This window comes from Eleutherodactylus coqui, chromosome 10 (assembly GCF_035609145.1).
Source record: "Eleutherodactylus coqui strain aEleCoq1 chromosome 10, aEleCoq1.hap1, whole genome shotgun sequence".
NCBI classification, from domain to species: domain Eukaryota; kingdom Metazoa; phylum Chordata; class Amphibia; order Anura; family Eleutherodactylidae; genus Eleutherodactylus; species Eleutherodactylus coqui.
The window spans coordinates 6,887,533-6,903,602 of record NC_089846.1 but is presented as its reverse complement, the minus strand read 5'-3'; the positions used below and the strand labels follow the sequence as shown (position 1 = coordinate 6,903,602).

The following is a 16,070-nucleotide window of genomic DNA, read 5'->3' as shown; positions in this document are numbered from 1 at the left end:
TTATATTCTTGTACATAGGGAGCGGTATTATAGTAGTTATATTCTTGTACATAGGGGGCAGTATTATAGTAGTTATATTCTTGTACATAGGGAGCAGTATTATAGTAGTTATATTCTTGTACATAGGGAGCAGTATTATAGTAGTTATATTCTTGTACATAGGGGCAGTATTATAGTAGTTATATTCTTGTACATAGGGGGCAGTATTATAGTAGTTATATTCTTGTACATAGGGGGGCAGTATTATAGTAGTTATATTCTTGTACATAGAGGGCAGTATTAGGGCGAGCACCCACTGGCGCTTGCGTTTTCCGCGCGTTTTCCATTAATTTCCATGGAGAAAAATAAGGACACATATGCAACTGACAGTTCCTATGTTAAAAACGCAAACGCAACGCAAAAAAAACGCCAGTGGACAGGAACACATGTTATCTCTATGCCTGTGCAGGAAAAACGCAAAACGCAGGTAAAAAACGCCAGTGGGTGCTCGCCCTTATAGTAGTTTTATCCCTGTATAATGGTTGTAATTTGAGTGTTTTCCCATGGTTGTTTCAGGGATTTGAGCTTGTCTGATTTGTCTCTCTCCTTCTTTCTACATCTTCTGTGCTCATTTTCTATTAATGAGATGCAGTGTAGCAATGAAGTTTATCCGCCTACAAATCCAATAAACAGCACAGCAATAAACTTGGGGAATAGAGAACATACATTACTCCGGGCGTCAGTCCTATCATCAATTACTGATTCCGGTTTGTCCCTGTACATCACATTAACGGCTGGAGCTCATCCATAAACACATTTTACTGCAACCTTTCAAGGAGACTACAAAATACCATCCGCCTGCAGGCAATAAACGGATGTGGAGGCAGAGGGGGCATCTTTTAGAGACTACTCCACGTTCTATGCATGGCCCTTCAGTCCTGGACAAAGAAAGATGGTGCACTGGTATGCAGCGGTAGTCTAAGACACTGCATGTTCTTTGATTGGCTAGTGCTGGCCACATGAGCCGTAGCAGCAACTGGTACTGTCTTAGACTACCAATGCTTGCTATATGCAATGTGCATCAGGTAGTCAGAGAGGCTGTGTAGCCATCTTTGTGTCCGACCGGAGGGGCACTTTAAAGGAAGACTCTGGTTATTGTTGGTCTTAAGGTCCTCACTGCTGTCATCAGTCCTGTGCTAAATCCTGGTGTTACTTTCCAAAGATTTCTCCCAGTATGCATCAGGGTGGACAACAGATGTCATCATAGTCCCCGAGCGGGGGAGCATTTGCTCATTGACGCCCTCTACTGTATAGTAAATGGACCAAACCAAAAGGAATTAGGGGAAGAAAGCGACAAATGCTCTTAATTATTGTTGCTGAGTCACATTACTTATAGACCATAGTTCGTAAATTCCTGCTCCATCCTGCAGTACTCCTGGTGACCACTAGGAGGTGTAGTACCCCAGCGTCACAGAATTTGCATAGATGGTATATATTTATAAGGAAGGTGGTCATGTGATGTGCATTCTCATCACCAATACAGTACTCCAGGGATAATTAGTACTGAATGCACTGATGACATCACCACCTTTATCTCACATGGCGGTAATGTAAGCCACAGACTGCTGTTTCCGGATATTTTGCCCCTGGGTAATCTCTGACAGTAACGTCAGTATCAGCTGATTGCATAATATCAGATGTCTACCATGCCTTTCTAATGTATACACGTCTCCACTACACCGTACTGCACTCTGCTACAACCTGCGCAGGAAAATTACAGAATCAACCAAACAAGAATATCAGGTCCGAAACAAGAACACGTAACGAATGACAGAATGTGACAGCGCTGCTAGGAAGGGAAGACAGAGCGACCATTGAAGGAGCGCCAAGTCTTTGGAAACCAATAATAAGCTATAAAATATGAATGGGGTTAAAGGAGCAGATACCCCATACATACAGGAGGAGACAACGAGCTCATCAGTGGGGGTCCGACTACTAGGAAATTACTGACATGAGTTTAGGGTTTAATGGGCCCGATGTAGGTACAGGATAATGACAAGCTGATACTTGGGGGGCGGGATAATGACACGCTGACACTTGTGGGACAGGATAATGACACGCTGACACTTGGGGGACGGAATAATGAGACGCTGACACTTGGGGGACGGGATAATGACACGCTGACACTTGGGGGACGGGATAATGACACGCTGACACTTGGGGGACGGGATAATGACACGCTGACACTTGGGGGACAGGATAATGACACGCTGACACTTGGGGGACAGGATAATGACACGCTGACACTTGGGGGACGGGATAATGACACGCTGACACTTGGGGGACGGGATAATGACACGCTGACACTTGGGGGACGGGATAATGACACGCTGACACTTGGGGGATGGGATAATGACACGCTGACACTTGGGGGATGGGATAATGACACGCTGACACTTGGGGGACGGGATAATGACACGCTGACACTTGGGGGACGGGATAATGACACGCTGACACTTGGGGGATGGAATAAAGACACACTGACACTTGGGGGACGGGATAATGACAGGCTGACAATTGGGGGACAGGATAATGAGACGCTGACACTTGGGGGAACGGATAATGAGACGCTGACACTTGGGGGACGGGATAATGAGACGCTGACACTTGGGGGACGGGATAATGACACGCTGATACTTGGGGGACGGGATAAAGACACGCTGACACTTGGGGGACGGGATAATGAGACGCTGACACTTGGGGGGACAGGATAATAACACGCTGACACTTGGGGGGACAGGATAATGACACGCTGACACTTGGGGGATGGAATAATGACACGCTGACACTTGGGGGACGGGATATTGACACGCTGACACTTGGGGGGACAGGATAATGACACGCTGACACTTGGGGGACGGGATAATGACACGCTGACACTTGGGAGACGGGATAATGACACGCTAATACTTGGGGGACGGGATAATGACACGCTGGCACTTGGGGGACGGGATATTGAGACGCTGACACTTGGGGGACGGGATAATGACACGCTGACACTTGGGAGACGGGATAATGACACGCTGATACTTGGGGGACGGGATAATGACACGCTGACACTTGGGGGACGGGATAATGACACGCTGACACTTGGGGGGACGGGATAATGACACGCTGATACTTGGGGGACGGGATAATGACACGCTGACACTTGGGGGACGGGATATTGAGACGCTGACACTTGGGGGACGGGATAATGACACGCTGATACTTGGGGGACGGGATAATGACACGCTGATACTTGGGGGACGGGATAATGACACGCTGACACTTGGGGGACGGGATAATGACACGCTGACACTTGGGGGGACGGGATAATGACACGCTGATACTTGGGGGACGGGATAATGACACGCTGACACTTGGGGGACGGGATAATGACACGCTGACTCTTGGGGGATGGGATAATGACACGCTGATACTTGGGGGACGGGATAATGACACGCTGATACTTGGGGGACGGGATAATGATGCGCTGACACTTGGGGGACGGGATAATAACACGCTGACACTTGGGGGATGGGATAATGACACGCTGATATTTGGGGGACGGGATAATGACACGCTGATATTTGGGGGACGGGATAATGACACGCTGATATTTGGGGGACGGGATAATGACACGCTGACACTTGCGGGATGGGATAATGACACGCTGACACTTGGGGGACGGGATAATGACACGCTGACACTTGGGGGACGGGATAATGACACGCTGATACTTGGGGGATGGGATAATGACACGCTGAACTTGGGGGACGGGATAATGACACGCTGATACTTGGGGGACGGGATAATGACACGCTGACACCCGGGGGGCGGGATAATGACACGCTGACACCCGGGGGACGGGATAATGACACGCTGATACTTGGGGGATATGATAATGACACGCTGACCCCCGGGGGGCGGGATAATGGCACCGCGACACTTGGGTGACGGGATAATGACATGCTGTAATGAACACATGGTGACTGGTTTGTCTGCCCTCTGGCACGTGTTCCTACGCTGATCCTCACGGTGCCAGCAGTGTTTACTGGCAGAGCTATGTGAGGAATGCGGACGGATGTGGGTGCTTTCAGCTTTATCGCATAGCAGGAATATCAATAGTGTAACACAATATTGTCTTCTGTCATTTGTTGTACGGACACCATGTCACTACATATTCCATAGCATTGCCCAGCACTGTACATGAGGAGCCTCGAGGAGCACTCCATCCTAAAAAAAAGCTGGGACATGACCTGCTGAGCATCACATAAAGTTATACATTTGCAAGAAAAAGTAAGTGAACCCTTGAATTTAATAACCTATACATCCCTCTTTAACTGCAATCACCTCCAAACATCTCCTGTTACTGCAAATATGATTTATTCAGCATTAAGAAGGACCTTTGGAGTCTTCCTCCCAGCAAAGATGCTTCAGTTCTTTACTATTTCTGGGATGCCTTTACAGGTCATGCCACAACATCTCCATAGAAATAAGTTTAGGACTTTTTGACTTCCTCATTCCAAATCACAAATCTTCTTTTTCCACTGCTCTTTAATTGATTTTTTGGAAGCTTTGGGTTGTTGTCTTGTTGCATCACCCAACGTCTTTTCAGCTTGAGGTCCTGGATGGTCTTACATCCTCTTATAAGATGCTCTGATCGACCTTAGAATTATTCATTCCCTTAATGATCACAAAGCACCCAGGCCCAGAGGTAGAAGAGAAAACAAGGGGATCTACTATCTTGGACCTAATTCTTACCAACAGGGAGGGAATGATTGAGGAGGTAAGGGTGGCTGGGACCTTAGGAGCCAGTGATCATGAGATCCTTGGGTGCTAGATAAAAAGGTGAGGAAGACCTGAGAAGACTCAAACCTCAAGGTTGGATTTCAGAAAGGCAGATTTCAATGAACTCAGAGGAGAGGAAGGATCCAATGGCTGGATGTTCTTAAGGACAGAAATGTCCAAGAAGGTTGGGAAATATTGTGAAATGAGATTCTCTAAGCACAATCGTTACCAATCCCTAAAAGAAGGAAGAATGGGAAGCATTTAAAGGGACCAGGATGGATGAACACAGAAGTTACACACCAAAAGCAATAAAAAATGATTTTGGTGGTCAAAAGCAAAAGATAAGTTAGAGATGCAATAGCATGTTTACAGGATGAAAATGGTGAATTGGTTAAAAAGTATGTTGAGAATGTATCTATGTTCTCTCTGAAAGTAGATGTAACATCGGGTAAAGAACATGAATCCAAGTCTCCAGGTCCAGATGAATTACATGCTAGGATACTAAAGGAAGCAGCGGAGGTAATTGCTGAACCACTCGCCATAATCTGTGAAAATTCCTGGAGAACAGGAGAAGTCCCAGAAGATTGGAAAAGGGCAAATGTCCCTAACTTTAAAAAAGGGAAGAAGGTGGATCCAGGATACTACAACTGGCTGAGTGATCGTACTCACAGAGTGGTCATAAATGGCTGCACATCCAAGTGGAAGAATGTATCAAGTGGGACCACAAGGCTCTGTCCTAGGAGCAGTGTTGGTCAACATTGTTATAAATGATCTGGAGGAGGGAATTGTGGGAAACTGATCAAATGTGCCGACGACACAAAGCTAGGAGGGATAGCTAACACTAGGGAAGAGAGGGAGAGGATTCAAAAAGATCTAGAAAAGCTTCAACAGCGGGCGGCGACTAACAGAATGGTATTTAACAAGGAGGAATGCAAAGTCCTACATCTGGGCAAGAAAAATGAAGAAAGCACATACAGAATGGGAGGAATTGGGATAAGCAGCAGCACATGTGAAAAAGACTTGGGTATACTAATAGATCACAGACTGAACATGAGTCAACAATGTGATGCAGCAGCAAAAAGGCAAACACAATTCTGGGATGTATAAAGAGAAGCATAGAGTCTAGATCACGTGAGGTCATTATCACCCTCTACTCTTCCTTAGTCAGACCTCATCTGGAATACTGTGTCCAGTTCTGGGCACCTCACTTTAAAAAAAGATATAGACAAACTGGAGCAAGTTCAGAGAAGAGTTACCAATATGGTGAGCGGTCTGCAAATCATGTCCTATGAGGAACGGTTAAAGGATCTGGGAATGTTTAGCTTGCAAAAAAGAAGGCTGAGGAGACTTAATAGTGGTCTACAAATATCTGAAGGGCTGTCACAGTGCAGAGGGATCAGCCCTATTCTCATCTGTACAAGGAAAGACTAGAAGCAATGGGATGAAACTGAAAGGGAGGAGACACAGATTAGATATTAGACAGTGAGGGTGATCAATGAGTGGAACAGGTTGCCACAGGAAGTGGGGAGTTCTCCATGAATGGCAGTCTTCAAACAGAGTCCGGACAGACATCTGTCTGTGATGATTTAGTGATCCTGCACTGAGCAGGGGGCAGACCCGATGACCCTGGAGGTCCCTTCCAACTCTACCATACTATGATTCTATGACATCGTGCGTGAGATAACCTTTCATGCGCAGTACAATATCGCTGCCATTACTGTGATAGGCCGGGACACCACCGGCTCCACAGCAGTAAAATGCTGCGCGACTCATGCAATGCTTTATGCAGATGGTCGTGTGAGCCTGGCAGGAAGCGCGACTTGCACTAATCACTAAGAATAATAGATGTGGCAGTAGCCAGGCTTTATATGCCTTTATTTAATGGGTAAAGCGCCAGTGACACCCACACTGCTAATCTCATCTCCTTGTTGCAAACATCTTATGCCAATGAGCTCTTGAAGAGGTCAATAACACAGAGGTTCACTTATTTTTCCTCGCTGCACTGTGGATGGCACTCAGTAACTGACTCGCTCTCTCCTCTTGTGTGCGCCGTCTCGCAGTAATGAGTCCCCCGTCTCGCTGTCACACCACGTTCTCCCACTCGCTCTTAGTCATTAGTGAGAGGAAGAATTTATCCTCAGATAGATCCGCGCACAGAAGTGACAGGCGGCATCCAGCGCCTCTAATCCCCCTGGGAGACGGGCCTGGGATTATCTACAGGCCGAGGGGCCCTGTAATCTACCTCTAATAGGGATAGCAGAGGACCATGGGGGAGGGGCCACTACAACCCTCATCCTCCTGCTGTCACATCTGTGTACTACTACCTCAGACGTGGGGGGATGGGGCAAACATAGTCATCACCAAAGCCATGAGGTCACACATGTCTAGTAGGTCATCAGTATTATGTAGCAGCTGAGCAGACAGTATCACACAAGATAGGATTAGATACACGGCTCAGCAGACAGTATCACACAGGAGAGGATTAGATACATGGCTCAACAGACTAACACACAGGATAAGATTAGATACATGGCTCAGCAGACAGTATCACACAAGATAGGATTAGATACACGGCTCAGCAGACAGTATCACACAGGAGAGGATTAGATACATGGCTCAACAGACTAACACACAGGATAAGATTAGATACACAGCTCAGCAGACAGTATCACACGGGATAGGATTAGATACACTGCTCAGCAGACAGTATCACACGGGATAGGATTAGATACACGGCTCAGCAGACAGTATTACACAGGATAGGATTAGATACACGGCTCAGCAGACAGTATTACACATGATGGGATTAGATACAGTAGTTCAGCAGAGTATCACACAATAGGATTAGATACACAGTTTAGCAGACATTATCACAGAGGATATGATTGAATACACAGCTCAGCAGACAGTATCACACAGGATAGGATTAGATACACGGCTCAGCAGACAGTATCACACAGGATAGGATTAGATACACGGCTCAGCAGACAGTATCACACAGGATAGGATTAGATACATGGCTCAGCAGACAGTATCACACAGGGTGGGATTAGATACACGGCTCAGCAGACAGTATCACACAGTATAGGATTAGATACATGGCTCAGCAGAGATTATCACACAGGATAGGATTAGATACACGGCTCAGCCGACAATATCACACATGATGGGATTAGCTTCACGGCTCAGCAGACAGTATCACACATGATGGGATTAGCTTCACGGCTCAGCAGACAGTATCACACAGGATAGGATTAGATACATGACTCAGGAGACAGTAACACACAGGAGAGGATTAGATACAGAGCTCAGCAGGCAGTATCACACTGGAGAGGATTAGATACACAGCTCAGCAGACTATATCACACAGGATAGGATTAGATACACAGCTCAGCAGACAGTATCACACAGGATAGGATTAGATACATGGTTTAGCAGACAGTATCGCACAGGATAGGATTAGATACACGGCTCAGCACACAGTATCACACAGGACAGGATTAGATAAACGGCTCAGCAGACAGTATCACACAGGATAGGATTAGATACACAGCTCAGCAGACAGTATTACACAGGATATGATTAGATACACAGCTCAGCAGACAGTATCACACATGATAGGATTAGATACATGGCTTAGCAGACAGTATCACACAGGAGAGGATTAGATACATGGCTCAGCACACAGTATCACACAAGATAGGATTAGATACACGGCTCAGCAGACAGGATCACACAGGATAGGCTTAGATGCATGACTCAGCAGACAGTATCACAGAAAATAGGATTAAATACACAGATCAGCAAACAGTATCACACATAATGGGATTAGATACAGCGGTTCAGCAGAGTATCGCAAAATAGGATTAGATACATATCTCAGCAGACAGTATCACCCAGGATTGGATTAGATACACAGCTCAGCAGACAGTATCACACAGAATAGGATTAGATACATGGCTCAGCACACAGTATCACACAAGATAGGATTAGATACACAGCTCAGCAGACAGTATCACACAGGATGGGATTAGATACACAGCTCAGCAGGCAGTATCACATAGGATAGGATTAGATACACAGCTCAGCAGGCAGTATCACATAGGATAGGATTAGATATACGGCTCAGCAGACAGTATCACACAGGATAGGATTAGATACACGACTGAGCAGAGAGTATCACACAGGATAGGATTAGATACACGGCTCAGCAGACAGTATCATACAGGAGAGGATTAGATACATGGCTTAGCAAACAGTATCACACAGGATAGGATTAGATACACAGCACAGCAGACAGTACCACACAGGATAGGATTAGATACACGGCTCAGCAGACAGTATCACACAGAATAGGATTAGATACACGGCTCAGCAGACAGTATCACACAAGATAGGATTAGATACACAGCATCACACAGGATGGGATTAGATACACAGCTCAGCAGACAGTATCACATAGGATAGGATTAGATATACGGCTCAGCAGACAGTATCACACAGGATAGGATTAGATACACAACTGAGCAGAGAATATCACACAGGATAGGATTAGATACATGGCTCCGCAAACCGTATCACACAGGATAGGATTAGATACACGGCTCAGCAGACAGTATCATACAGGAGAGGATTAGATACATGGTTCAGCAAACCGTATCACACAGGATAGGATTAGATACACGGCTCAGCAGACAGTACCATACAGGAGAAGATTAGATACATGGCTCAGCAAACCGTATCACACAGGATAGGATTAGATACACGGCTCAGCAAACCGTATCACACAGGATAGGATTAGATATACAGCTCAGCAGATAGTATCACACAGGATAGGATTAAATACACGGCTCAGCAGACAGGATCACACAACATAGGATTAGATACACAGCCCAGCAGACTGTATCACAAAGGATAGGATTAGATACACGGCTCAGCAGGCAGTATCACAGGTGATAGGATTAGATACAGCAGGTCTATTGAGTAGAGGTGAGACTATCGATGACACCTGTTAGTGCAGTTTCTCTTCAGGTTGTAGTACCACAGTGTGGCCGGCAGGGGCACTGGATGCGAACGGTGTGTGCAGTGTACAGGGGTGTAGCCCCGAAGTGCGGCCGGCAGGGGCGCTGGAGCAGCACAGTGTGTGTAGTATGGGTATAGGGGGTGCAGCCCCGCAGTGCAGCCGGCAGGGGCGCTGGAGCCGCGCGGTTTGTGTGTAGTGTACAGGGGGTACAGCCCCGCAGTGCGGCCCGCAGGGGCGCTGGAGCAACACGGTGTGTGTAGTGTACCTGGGGTGCAGTTGCTGAAGTGCGGCCGGCAGGGGCGCTGGATGCGCACTGTGTGTGTAGTGTACAGGAGTGCAGTGCCGAAGTGTGGCCGGCAGGGGAGCTGGATGCGAACTGTGTGTGTAGTGTACTGGGAGTGGAGTGCCGCAGTGTGTCCGGCAGGGGCGCTGGAGCAGTACACGGCCGGCAGTGGTCTCGCAGCGGAGCGATGAGAGGTGAGCGTCGCGCCGAGAGCTCCGATCCTGCGGCTCCCGCAGCGCCCTGACCGGCAGCAGTGAGTACCGGCGGCGGGTTGTGTTTGGGTGGGTGAGCGGCGGGGTCCTGCTGGGTCCCCGCTGATGGAGTGTTGGGTGTGCTGGGGGTTGTAGTGCTGGCGGCTCACAGGTGGAGGTGAGTGTCACTGTCTCCGCCCCTTTCACACCAGTATTTGGCTTTTGCGCTAATTTCGGATGCGGCGAATCTCATTGATATAATGTAAATGTCCCTGGATTATTCCTCGTCCCTCCGGTCACCTGTTAGCGAATCGCACCGATCCCCTGAGGCGCAGCGCCGAAATATATGGGTGATGGGAGTCGCCACTGCTAGGACCGAATCACGGGCAGCGGACGCAACAGGGACGGGTTAGCGAAATGTACTGTAAGGTGCGAAAGTCAGCAAGTTGTACAACGACGAGTTCTGGAACTTTCTGAGAACTTCTTGTGTTCTGATGTTCCCTGTTTGTAAGATCTCTGCTTGCTGTCAGCCTCCACTGCTGATGTGCGGCTCACAGCGGCGCTCTGCTTGCCTTCTCTGTCGCGGGAGCAGAAAAACGTAGTGCCGGATCCGTCCGAAGACGGAAACGAGCGGCTTTACTGGGGTCCGTTTTGCCCTCCGACATCTTCCTAGACAAACGACCGCAGCTTGCGCCATTCTTTCAGGATTTTGCGTTGACTGCGGGGCGGAGACACTGATGCGTGTTTGAACGCAGCCTTAGCCCGCATTCCCGGTCTGATTCCGTATGCGGGGGCCCCGTCATCGCTAGCCCAAGACGCAGAATCCACGGCCCTTTTGCCTTGCCAATATGATTGGGCGCCGCTCCGGATGGCTTCCATTGACTCCGCGCAGAAATAGAGCTTGCTGCGCTTTTTCCCCCTCCGCTCGTGGAAATCGCAATTCCATTCCGTGAGCGTGCAAGAAAAAACAGTTTTCCATAACACGCTACGAACGGCATTTGCTGCGGCTCCGCGGTGCGGGCGCTGACCAGGGATTTCGCAATGCATACCCGTTGCTGTGAGCCCGGTGTGGCCCAGACCCCATATAACTGTAACAAACCTTCAGCTGTGAGATGTTTGGTAAACAAGATGCTTTCCATTCACTGACAGTAAGCAGAGATCCTGAAATGACGGAATCCATACCCAGATTATACAGAGCGCTGCTGGCGCCTTCTCTTTCGCAGTCTCGGGTGGCACAGGGTTGGCATCTTGTACCCATCTGCAGCAGCCTGCACTCCCAGCGTGACTCCCTGGCGACACCAGATAACACTAGCTGTATACAGCTGTCGGTATTTACAGATCTCGTAGGTCGAGGCTCGTGAGGCTGTCCGGGCGGCTGACTTGTCCACCGAGGGTTAATCCTGCGCTGCGTGCGGTCCGGGTATTGCAGGTTATTGTTTGGCGTTCACTCTCTCATTAGACACCGCGACGCGTTAATTACGGTTTGTGTCTGTTTTCTGGCCTCGCCCTCCGTGCCGCGCGCCAGAACTTACGGGACCCGCGGTCATCGGTGTGCAATTAGGACTAAATATACGTCGCGGTAATGAAACACGTGGCAAGTTTACGGGCAGCGCCGATCGCCGCTCTGCTAAAAATGGCTTAATTAGCAGTTCCTTCTATAATAGTGCAATCGCGGACATCCCGCCGGAGCGAGCGCGGACACGGGAGACTCGCCGTTTATGGTGGACGGTGCCTGGAATGTTTGGGGAAACCGTAGGAGCCGCGCAAAAGATAACGACCCCTAGCTGCGATTTGGATACGAAAGTGTGCTTGGGATTACATGAAAAGGAGGAGACGGCATTTACGGGCGCACGCACCCAACCGTACGGCGCCCGCGTATTATACACGTAATATACGGTGTGAAAAACCTACGGATTTATATTGCGCCATTCACACCTACGTTTGTTTTTTCACGAACATGGAAAAAAAAAATTCAGCACTTCGTATATTGGTGCGCGATCCGCAGAATACAGGCTGTGCGGCCGCGCCTGCGAGTTTGTTCAGTACTTTACACGTATGAAAAATCCGCGGGACGGACGTCCAGGCGCCTGAGACTGTGCTGCCTTAAAGGCTTAGACGGCCGCATGCGGTAATCCGCTCGCTGCTGCGGAGCGCAGGAACCCGTTTTTTTATTTTGACAAACTGCGCTAAGCGTGCGCATCTCAAAAATAAAAGCGTGAAGAGAGGGCGGGGCTTATCTGTTCTCAGGCGCACTATTAACGCCCCAAGAGCCGCGCTCCTGAGAACGAAACCATTGAAATCAATTGTGTCGTTTTGTCCGGTTTTGTGGCCGTGATTTTTGCGCCCGTCCGTTTAAGCCCTAAAGGCTGCACTCACTCGGGCGAGTGTTGGCCCCAGAAACTCGGACTGATATCGCGCTTGTAAATATGCGATTTATTAATTCTAGCGCCGCGGGGTTTCTGAGTAAATCGCATTTCCGCACTTAAAAAACGCACGTTTTTTCAATACAATTTTTAAAAATTCGCACGGAACTTGTCTGTACGCGAATGCGACGCGATTTGTATTTAAAACTCTCCTGCCGCAAATAATGTCCGCATTTTCTCTGCCCTCACAGGAGAACCCGCGGCGCTGCGCTCCCTCCCCCCGCGCTGCGCTCCCTCCCCCCGCGCTGCGCTCCCTCCCCCCGCGCTGCGCTCCCTCCGCCCGCGCTGCGCTCCCTCCCCCCGCGCAGCATCGCTCCGAGAGAAAAAAGGTACTTGAAAACAGGGGATTGTATTTCCGTGCTTCTTGCAAAACGCACGAGTAGGAAACTCGCTGGTGTAACCGCGGCCCACGGACGCATTTAAATCTGCATTTTTTTTTTAATGTGAGAAAATCACATCCCGGCGCGCGCAATTTTCACACACGTGATATTTAAAAATCGCATCGCTCTCGCACGAAACTCACGTGAAGAACGCTCGTACCGCAGCGCAAAAACGCACCGCGCCTGCATAGAAATCGCGGGTTTAAGTGTGATATCACACTCGCTCATGTACGTGTTTTGGGGGCGCATGTCTGATTTTCGGGCTCATTCGCACGGGGGCGGACGTCAGTCCATGAATACGCAGCTTATTTACAGACCAAAAAATGCAGATTCGCTACAAGTAGAAGAATGCGCCAAAGGCTCCTGGCCTTGATGCATGAATACGAGTCTTTTTGCGTATTCGCGCGGGCCCAGTCACTTCTATGGCGTATTTCGGGGCACATCGCGTATTTTTTCATACAGTCAAAAATTGGGATCAATGGTTTCACTGCGTATTATGGGCTTAAAAACCGCGCACGCGATATGCTGCGTATTTACACCCGTGTGAAAGAACCCCAAGGCCACGCCCACACACGCGCTTTTTACCGCGGTGTTTAGAATGGGGCCTCGCAGACGCGCTTGAACGTGGCATTTTTTTCATCATTGCAACTGCCGAGCCCCGTCTGCTCTATTTTACCGCGTTTTTGCGCTTTTTCCCGCATCTCATCACCCACTGTAATGATGGGTTGCCTTAGAAACCACTGAAAATGGCGGCAAAATCACAGCAAAACGCTGCGATCTGAATTGCGACGTTCCGCAGACGCTGTGTGTGCGAGTGGCCTAACGTACAGATTTCTGTTCTGTTGCGAAATCTGCATCAAAAAAATGTGGCGCCGTTTTTTTTCTACGCCGCTGCTTTCATAACGGACAGTGAAAAAGCCGTGTCGTGTGAACAATGGCGCAGATTCTCAGAGGAAGAAATGGAACGCGAATCGGTGAGCAAATACTTGGTGTGAAGAAGGCGGTACGGGAACAGCGGCCGTTACCCATGGCAACCACTCAGCATCGGCTGCACTGGGATTGGTTGCTATGGGCAACCAGGCCTGCTATGGCCTCAGCTGAGTGACAACCAATATGGCCTCGCAGACCGAATGACCGGCTCTCATCTCGGCGTCCTGCAGACGTTCGTCTCTTCACATGAGGGATAAAGTGGCGCTTACACAAATGGCCGTGAGCCGGGCGCAGGAGGCGACACGTCTGTGCAGGGAGCGCGCTGGCAGAGGTGTGACGCCGCATACCACTAGTCAGAAGATGGCCGCCCCTCAGGGCCAACCTCCTCTTGTTTCTGGAAAGGTTGGGTGACAACCAATATGGCCGCCGGCCCGCAGGAGTCGTTGCTGCAGCATCCTGCTTGTGGTATCGGCTCTATCGCGATTACGGCCGGACTTACCCGAGCGACTGCGATGTCAATCCGAGTTTTGCAGACCAATATCGCCTTCCGAAACCTGCAACAAAATCGCACGCGTCAATAGGAGAAAACCTTAAACCGCCCTCGCCGTATACCACAGTGCCGCGCCTTTTATTTTTTCACTTGCCCATAGCGAATGCCGGGCGTGTTTTTGGCGATCTCACTAAAAAAATAGCACAGGCTTCAGTTTTTGCAGCTCACAGTATTGCGCATGTAAATGAACGCGCTGGACACGATGGGTTAATACCGCGTTCTGTGCACAGCGCAATTCCTAAATGTAAAATGCCTTTAAACACGTTTGTTAATTTTAAAGGGTGATCCGAGATTAGAAGAGAAACAGCGCCCCACCTGTCCCCAGGTTGTGTGAGGTATTACAGCTCTGCCTCATTCACTTCACCGCGCTGTAATCTACCCGACACGCCCACGGACAAATGTGCGCTATTTCTGGGAAAAAGTCATGTTCTACTAACCCCAAACAACCCTTAAAGGGATGGATTACTCCTGCTGTGTGGCGCTCGTCTGTTATTACACAGGAATCATTATAGGTCAGAGACATAAAGAAGAGCTTGGTAGTGTTCAGTGATGTCATCAGCGGGGGGCGGGGCTGGGACTCCCCCTCAGACAGGATGTAGGGGCTGGTTGTCTGCAGTATGGGGGCGGGGCTGGGACTCCCCCCTCAGACAGGATGTAGGGGCTGTCTGTCTGCAGTATGGGGGCGAGGCTGGGACTCCCCCTCAGACAGGATGTAGGAGCTGGTTGTCTGCAGTATGGGGGCGGGGCTGGGACTACCTCACAGACAGGATATAGGGGCTGGCTGTCTGCAGTATGGGGGCGGGGCTGGGACTCCCCCTCAAACAGGATGTAGGGGCTGGCTGTCTGCAGTATGGGGGCGAGGCTGGGACTCCCCCCTCAGACAGGATGTAGGAGCTGGTTGTCTGCAGTATGGGGGCGGGGCTGGGACTACCTCACAGACAGGATATAGGGGCTGGCTGTCTGCAGTATGGGGGCGGGGCTGTGACTACCTTGCAGACAGGATGTAGGAGCTGGTTGTCTGCAGTATGGGGGTGGGGCTGTGACTACCTCACAGACAGGATATAGGGGCTGGTTGTCTGCAGTATGGGGGCGAGGCTGGGACTCCCCCTCAGAGAGGATGTATGGGCTGGTTGTCTGCAGTATGGGGGCGGGGCTGTGACTACCTCACAGACAGGATGTAGGGGCTGGTTGTCTGCAGTATGGGGGCGGGGCTGGGACTCCCCCTCGGACAGGATATAGGGGCTGGCTGTCTGCAGTATGGGGGCGGGGCTGGGACTCCCCCTCAAACAGGATGTAGGGGCTGGCTGTCTGCAGTATGGGGGCGAGGCTGGGACTCCCCCCTCAGACAGGATGTAGGAGCTGGTTGTCTGCAGTATGGGGGCGGGGCTGGGACTACCTCACAGACAGGATATAGGGGCTGGCTGTCTGCAGTATGGGGGCGGGGCTGTGACTACCTCGCAGACAGGATGTAGGAGCTG

The 16,070-nt window shown here is 49.8% G+C and overlaps 1 protein-coding gene across 3 annotated transcripts in view; it reads left to right on the top strand.

Annotated features, from left to right (window-relative positions):
• The first annotated feature begins 4,180 nt into the window (after positions 1 to 4,180).
• LOC136579986 (dual specificity testis-specific protein kinase 1-like) overlaps positions 4,181 to 16,070 on the top strand; it is a 53,948-nt gene continuing 42,058 nt past the window's right edge. The window contains exon 1 of one of the 3 annotated variants that reach the window (XM_066580124.1): positions 4,181 to 4,320. In XM_066580124.1, the coding sequence (XP_066436221.1) occupies position 4,320 (1 nt within the window). In that variant the 5' untranslated portion in view covers positions 4,181 to 4,319. Of the gene's footprint in view, positions 4,321 to 10,237; positions 10,372 to 16,070 lie in introns of those variants that run through there. The other 2 variants (XM_066580123.1, XM_066580122.1) reach the window with 2 other exon arrangements.